The 8,232-nt window shown below is 46.1% G+C and overlaps 1 protein-coding gene across 6 annotated transcripts in view; it reads right to left on the reverse strand.

The window, feature by feature from the left end:
* DNAJC27 (DnaJ heat shock protein family (Hsp40) member C27) overlaps positions 1 to 2,992 on the reverse strand; it is a 36,850-nt gene extending 33,858 nt beyond the window's left edge. For 3 of the 6 annotated variants that reach the window (XM_033176449.1, XM_033176446.1, XM_033176451.1), the window contains exon 1: positions 1,819 to 2,193. In XM_033176449.1, the coding sequence (XP_033032340.1) occupies positions 1,819 to 1,944 (126 nt within the window). In that variant the 5' untranslated portion in view covers positions 1,945 to 2,193. Of the gene's footprint in view, positions 1 to 1,818; positions 2,194 to 2,461; positions 2,639 to 2,722 lie in introns of those variants that run through there. The other 3 variants (XM_033176450.1, XM_033176448.1, XM_033176452.1) reach the window with 2 other exon arrangements.
* Positions 2,993 to 8,232: the final 5,240 nt, after the last annotated feature.

Here is an 8,232-nt window from a genome sequence, read left to right on the forward strand (position 1 = left end):
CCCCAAACAGTTCAGTTTTTATATGCGGAAACAATAGAGCATATACATATTTGCCCACAAACTGGACAGGACTTTGTATCCTAGCCACTCTTCTGCCAGATATAGACATTATCCCTGGAGATGAACCTGTACCTATTCCAGCTATAGATCACTTTTTGGGAAGAGCCAAAAGGGCAATACAATTTATCCCCTTACTTGTAGGATTAGGCATCACTACTGCCGTAACAACTGGGGTTTCAAGCCTAGGGGTCTCTGTTACTCAATACACCAAATTGTCTCGCCAATTGATCTCAGATATGCAGGCCATCTCAAGTACTATACAGGATCTACAAGATCAAGTAGATTCCCTGGCAGAAGTAGTGCTTCAAAATAGGAGAGGCCTAGATTTATTAACTGCCGAACAGGGAGGTATCTGCTTGGCTCTACAGGAAAAATGCTGTTTTTACGCCAACAAGTCCGGGATCGTCAGAGATAAAATCAAGCGTCTACAAGAAGACCTAGAAAAACGACGAAAAGAAATGACTGATAACCCGTTTTGGACTGGGTTCCATGGACTCCTCCCTTATATCATACCGTTATTGGGCCCCCTGCTTTGCCTATTGCTCTTACTCTCTTTGGGCCTATAATCTTCAATAAGCTCATGACATTCATTAAGCAACAAATCGAGGCCATCCAAGCCAAACCCATACAGGTCCATTATCATCGCCTTGAACAAGAAGATCACGGTGGTCCATACTTACACTTGCTATAAACCACCTTCCTTGTGCGCTGAACTGGACAGCCAATGACGGGTAAGAGAGTGTCATCTCTCACTAACCTAAGACAGGAGGGCCGTCATAGCTACTGCCTAATCCCATGACGGGTACCAGTGAAGAGATGTGTCACTCCAACCTAAGACAGGCGCAGTTCCCGAGGGAATATCTTCTAGTCGTTTAATAATATAAAAAAGGGGGACCTGTCCGGAGCCGTGAGGCTCGGAAATTGCCGCGGCCTCTGTTGCTTAAGCTCTGCATTGTGGAGACAAGATGGCGCACTTCCTGGTTCTTCATCATCAACTTTACCCGCGCGCGCGAACTGCGCGCGCGAACTTTTCCCGCCCGCGCGTAGATAACCTCCCGCGCCCGGGAAAGACTAAGTCTACCGAGCATGCGTCTGGTGACGTCTCTCATTATTCCCCTCCCCTCCTGCTCTGAGCCCTTCCTCTTACCTGCCAGCATATATAAGGCATTACACCACCGCCATTAAATGAGACTTGATCAGAATACTGTCTTGTCTCCATTTCTTGTGTCTCTTGTCTCTCTAATTCCCACCCCCTCCTCCAAGGTCTGTGTTAATGATCCCGCTGGTCGGGACAAGACACAATAAATAACTTTTTTTTTTTTTGAGACAGAGTCTCACTGCCGCCCAGGCTGAAGTGCAATGGCGCGATCTCGGCCCCCTGCAGCCTCTGTCTCCCCGGTTTAAGCGATTGTCCTCAGTCAGCCTCCCAAGTAGCTGGGATTAAAGGCGTGTACCACCATGCCTGACTAATTTTGCATTTTTTTGTAGAGACGGGGTTTCACCATGTTGGTCATGTTGGTCTTGAACTACTGACCTCAAGTGATCCGCCCGCCTCGGCCTCCCAAAGTGCTGTGATTACAGGCCTGAGCTACCGTGCCCAGTCCCTAGAGGCTTAAAAAAACAAACAAAAAACCTCTTACGTACACAGCTGACGTTCAAAAAAATGCTGACTTTCAGTGAATACTATGCTAGCACATACACACATAGGTAGTACAGGATCATGCTACGTAGAAATAAAAAACACTAAGTAACATTTACTGAACATCTCCTGGGTGCCAGGCGCTGGCCTAAGCTCTTTCGGAGTTGATTTTGACCGCATACAACGATGGAAAGAGCACCGCAGTGGCAATGTGAAGATTTAGGTTCTAATCTTTTCTCGGTCATTGATTTGATGTCGTTGGGAAGTTCTTAACCAACAGCTTCCACTTGCCCAGAAGGAAAGAATTTGGGTGAAGAGAAGGCCGTCTTGGAATTCGTAAGGGAAAAGACCTCTGGTTACCTCTGGCCTTCCCTTCTCGCATACTAAAGGAGAGTTTATAGCTGGTGAACCACAGATGGGACAGAGAAGGGCGGTGGAACTAATAGATATGGGAACACCACCAGAAATAAAACACAACGCAAAACAAAACAGCGCCGGACCCCGGCCATCCCTGGCACCTTCCCTGTGAAACACGTCAACGTCAGTTACGCTCCCTCGTGGCGGGAATGCAGAATCCGGGCTGCCGGGCACCATTTCGCGAACCCCAAATTCTCATATGCACCCCATGACGTTCCGCCAACTCCCAGGCCCGGCTGGGAGAACTAAACTTTCATCCTCCACCTCCCGGTCCCAGACAATTCCCTAGAACGCGGGCAAGGCATCTAGGCCGATGGCCCCGCATGGGGACCCAGGCCTCCTTACTCTTTTGGGGACATATTCAAGGCCTAGAGGCCACCCCAGACTCCATCTCCGGGAGAGTGACGTCGGAGGACGAGGGGGCAACGCAAAGGTCAAAAAGGTCGGGGAGCTTCGCTCGCGGAGCCGCACCCCTCCGCGGAGACCCAGGCCTGCTCGGGGGCGGAGAGGAGGCCGGGCCCCAGGCCGTTGAGTGGCCGCCCTTCCAGCCAATGGGCACGTCGCCCCGCAAGCTGGGGCCCGCCCCTCCGGGCGCGCAGTACTCACTTTCCCCACTTCGGCGTTGCCCATGGAGATGACTTTGATGCGGAGAGACCTGCCGGGCTCTTTCCGCTTCGGCATGTTGGCCTCCATGGCCTTGGCTCTCTAGGGGCCACCCGCCTCGGTCTCTCCTTGTGCACCGCTGGCCCGTCCCTCAGGCCTCCTCGTCCAATGGCGGACCCGCTGCTCTCGTCACCGCCTCACCTCCGCTGCTCGCCCTCCCAGCCGCTGCCTGGCAGCAGGCGCGGGCGGTTGGGAGCGCGGGGAGCCGGCCGAGGGAGGCGGGAGTCTCGCGATGCTAGCGCGGGGCTGCTGACGTCATCTGCAGGCCCTGGATACGCGGCCGCGGTTAGCGGGTCTCTGGGGCCGCGTCCCCTGACGGGAAGGCGGCGTTGGGGGGCGGCTGGGTTTACCGTTAGAGGTGAGCGCGGCCTTGTTTTCAGGGACGCCCGGACGGGAGGCGTTTGTTGCTTTCGCAGCCGAGTGGTGGAAATGTATTGGCTCTTCAGGGCAGGTCTGGTAGTATCTGGTCCTTTGGGGAGTGTTTTATTTTGTTTTTTGTTTTTCCTGGATTTTTCTTCGGTTCCATGGGCCGGTCTGCTGCTCCTCTTCCCCCTCCAATATTATGTTCCCCTTGCTCGAGATCTCCGAGAGGCGGACCCCAGAGTCAGGAAAGTGGGGAGGTCGGAATCCTGGTTCTGGAAGAGGGCCTTGGGCAAGGCGGGAAGCGATTCTGAATCTGGTTCCTATCGCTTTTCATTTTAAATGGAGTTGTCTATTTGGAGTCAAGGCAAGAGTGTTTAGTCTTGGCCCTCCTATTACAGAGCTCTGATGGATTTGTTGACTCCTCTGTGTGAGAAAGGCTCGGCCCGCTGCAGGTGTTAACGCTAAGGCATGCTGGAGCTGTGGACTTCAGTTTCCTCAGCTCCCAGCTGTTCACTTCCAACGTGACCTCGAGGTCTGCCCTCCCCTTCCCTTTAGCTGACAATGTAACAGTGGAAGAATAAAGAGTCCTAAGATAACCATTTTTCTGCTACATTCCAGCAGATGAGAAAAGCAGCTGCTTGAATAAAAGTCAGTCTGAGAGGGATGGTAATTTTTTTTTTCAGTCAATATCTTCAGTTACAGAAGATAAATAGAACTTGACAATGATTATAGTGCCCTGAAAAAGAATGGCTACCAGTTTCCTTGTATATTACAAAGTATTGCTTCTTTTCTCACCTAACTTTAAACATCTTAAGGGAAGTGCATTACGGGAAGGCAATGAACAAAGGCTCAACATTTCATAGTAAAGTCAGATTTTCGACATTTTAATTTTAAAATGTATTTTTTAAATATTAAGTTTTTTTAAGACGTTTATTCTGGATTGCTTTGATAATCAAATAATATAACTTAATTCACTGAAGCTTCTAAAATTATTTACAAATATGAAATATAAGTCCTGGTTAGAATTTGGATAGTTTTAAAGCGTAAAAGAATCCACATGCTAACTTCTCAGTATGATTTAATAAATCAAACTGCTAAACATCTGATTTCTTAGGCAGTTCACCTTTGGCCCTGTAATAGGGTAACTGGTATTGTGGAAGAATAATTGTAAAATGTCAAATCTTCAGCTGTTTAACGACTGATTAAGTGTGGTGCTGTTGAGACTAAGTAAAACATGCCAGAGATTAAAATTGATTACTATTTTTTTCATATTGTTAGGTTTTTTTTGAGACAGTTTCACTCTTTCTGCCCAGGCTAGAGTGCAGTGGCATAATCTCTGCTCACTGCAACCTCCGCCTCCCAGGTTCAAGCAATTCTCCTGCCTCAGCCACCTGAGTAGCTGGAATTACAGGTGCCCACCACCATGCCCAGCTAACTTTTGTATTTTTAGTAGACATGGTGTTTCACCATGTTGGCCAGGCTGGTCTTGAACTCCTGACCTCTGGTGACCCACCTGCCTTGGCCTCCCAAAGTGCTGGGATTACAGGCATGAGCCACAGTGTCCAGCCCATATTGATGCTTTTGACATTTTATTATATGTAGCTACATTTTCTACTGTATGTAATAAATTAGTTTGGAATTCAAAGAGCAAGAAAGTCGTTTTTTCCCCCCACTCTTTGAATATAAAAAAAATAAAAATGAGCACAAGTTAGCTGTTCTTTCCATAGTATGGACCTGGGAGGTATGGTGCGAGCATGGATTCTGGAGCCAGCCCGATACGCTTAATTTTGGCATATGTTGTAGGCATGAGGTGGTGATAAGGATTGTAGGAGATAATGCACACGAAGTACACAGTAGTCCCCAGCATAGACCAGCTACATGCTCTCATTTGCTCATACTTTTTTTATGTGTTAAGAAAAATCCTACCTCTTTTTAATGTGTATTTTTAGAAAGGAAATTATGAAATATTTTGGACATACTTAAAGGTATAAAGTATAATGGAATGAATAGTCATGTATCCCCCACCCAGTTTAAGAAATACAATATCACCACTGGGCATGGTAGCCCATGCCCATAATCCCAGCACCTTGGGAGGCCGAGGCCCAGTGGATCATTTGAGCCCAGGAGTTCGAGATCAGCCTGGGCAACATGGCAGAACCCTGTCTCTACAAAAAAAAAATTAGCTGTGTGGTGGCCCAAGCCTGTAGTCCCAGCCACTCGGGAGGCTGAGGTGGGAGAATCACCTGAGCCTGGGAGGTTGAGGCTGCAGTGAGCTATGATCGTGCCATTGCCCTCTAGCCTGGGCAACAAAGTTGGACCCTGTCTAAAAATAAATAAATGAAAAAAGAAAACATCACTGATACTGTGCATAGTCTTTCCCAATACATCCCTCTTCCCTCTCAACAAACAGTTGCAACAATCTGAATGCTGCTTTAATTTCCAGGCATTTAAAATTGTTTTACTATGTATGAATATATACCTTAAAAGGTAGTATTGCCTTTCATCTTTCAAAACTATTTTGAAATAATTTTACACAGAAAAGTTTCAAGAATGGTACCAAAAAAATCTTGTCTACCCTTTATCCAAATTCATCAATTGTTAACATTTTGTCCCATTTTTTCTATCACTTGTGCTGTCTATATGTACATGTATACTCACATTTTTCTGAGTAGTTTCAGGTTTATTTGCAGACATTTTAATAGATAAGATAGATAGATAGATAGATAGATAGATAGATATGAACAAACACAGACCCAGCTCGGTGGCTCACGCCTACAATCCCAGCACTTTGGGATGCCAAGATGGGTAGATCACTTGAGGTCAGGAGTTTGAGACCAGCCTTGCCAACATGGTGAAACCCCATCTCTACTGAAAATACAAAAATTAGCCAGATGTGGTGGCACGCACCTGTAATCCCAGTGACTTGGGAGGCTGAGGCAGGAGAATTGCTCAAAAAAATATATAAACACATATATAATATATACTCATATATGTGTATAATATATATGTAAATATATATGTGTATATATAAATATGTGTGTGTATATATATTTCTTTTTTTTGGAGAAAGAGTCTCACTATGTCACCCAGACTGGTTTTGAACTCCTGGGTTCAAGCAGTCCTCCTGCCTCAGCCTCCCAAAGTGCTGAGATTATAGGCATGAGCCAGTGCGCCCAGCTAGCATGTTTCTTTATCCATAAATAATTAAATGTGTGTTTCCTCAGAAGGACTTTATTCTACATGGCAACAGTAATTTATCAAAATCAGAAAATGCAGTATTTATACAGCACTATTATAAAATCCTGTAGTTTGAATCAAACTGTGCACTGAGGTACCTCACATTCCCACAGTAAATCCACAGGGGGATATCTGTTGAATAGCTTGCATTCTAAATTTTCAAGGCAAACGAAATGAAATCTAAACGACTGTGCAAAACTACTAGCTACTAGGTTGTTTACAGTTTCAACAATAGATGGCACCAAATTCCTTGTCTATGTCATATCTTGGGGCATCTGGGCTTTCCAGTTGGTTGTGATGAAAAGTGAGTACACTGGGCCGGGCGCGGTGGCTAACACCTGTAATCCCAGCACTCTGGGAGGCGGAGGCGGGCAAATCACGACTTCAGGAGATCGAGACCATCCTGGCTAACACGGTGAAACCTCATCTCTACTAAAAAATACAAAAAATTAGCTGGACATGGTGGCGGGCCCCTGTACTCAGGCGGCTGAGGCAGGAGAATGGCATGAATCCGGGAGGCAGAGCTTGCAGTGAGCCAAGATCGCGCCACTGCACACCTGCCTGAGCGACAGAGCCAGACTCTGTCTCAAAAAAAAAAAGAAAAAAGAAAAGGAAAAGTGAGTACACTGCAATAATCAATGTGGAACAGGAAATGAGGGTGGCCTTGCCCAATCTGATTCTAAGGTTTGAGAAGTATGTGCCCAACAGGTGCACACATCCCATTAGTAAGTAAGTGTGGTTGTGTAAGAATGAAAAACATTGTTTTCCTTTTAATTTGCATGTATTTTTTTAATGGCTACTAAATTATTAGGGCATAAATACTTAGTAAGTTGTTTGGACCTAGATATTTCTTTTCACCAAGGGGCATCGTAAAAAAAAGTACTGGCCGGGGGCACGGTGGCTCACGCCTGTAATTCTAGCACTTAGGGAGGCCGAGGCAGGCTTATCATGAGGTCAGGAGATGGAGACCATCCTGGCTAACATGGTGAAACCTTATCCCTACTAAAAATACAAAAAATTAGCCAGACATGGTGGTACGTGCCTATAGTCCCAGCTACTCGGGAGGCTGAGGGAGGAGAATCGCTGGAACCTGGGAGGTGGAGGTTGCAAGTGAGCCAAGATCGTGCCACTGCACTCTAGCCTGGGCAACAGAGTGAAGACTTTGTCTCAAAAATATATATATACCAAAAAACAAAACAAAAACTGAGAGGCCAGGCGTGGTCACTCACAAATGTAATCCCAGCACTTTGGGAGGCTGAGGTGAGTGGTAACTTGAGGTCAGGAGTTCGAGACCAGCCTGGACAACATGGTGAAACCCCATCTCTACTAAAAATACAAAAATTAGCCAGGTGTGGTGGCAGGCACCTGTAATCCCAGCTACTCGGGAGGCTGAGGCAGGAGGATACCTTGAACCTGGAAGGTGGAGGTTGCAGTGAGCCAGAGATCGCACCACTGCACTCAGCCTGGGTGACAGAACGAGACTCCATCTCAAAACAGCAACAACAACAACAAAAACTGAGATGCTAAAAGCACTGTGAACCAAGAAAATTTGGGAAACTCTTATCTGATCCACAGATAATATTCAAGTTTCACCATTTGTTCCAATAATATTCTTTGTAGCTATGTCTGACTTGGTCAACTGGTCTAGGATATAATCTAGGATCATTTAGTTATATATCTTTAGTCTTTAAGCTGGAATGGTTCTTCAGCTTTTCTTTTTCTTTCAAAATGACAGTTATGTTTAGAATGTTCCTCAATTTGTGTTTGTGTATTCTTGCAATTAGATTCAGTTATGTTATGTTTGGCTGGAAAGCCACAGAAAAGATGTTATGGGCCAGGCCCGGTGGCTCACA

Source organism: Trachypithecus francoisi, unplaced genomic scaffold (genome assembly GCF_009764315.1).
Source record: "Trachypithecus francoisi isolate TF-2019V2 unplaced genomic scaffold, Tfra_2.0 Lachesis_group17, whole genome shotgun sequence".
Taxonomy (NCBI): Eukaryota; Metazoa; Chordata; class Mammalia; order Primates; family Cercopithecidae; genus Trachypithecus; species Trachypithecus francoisi.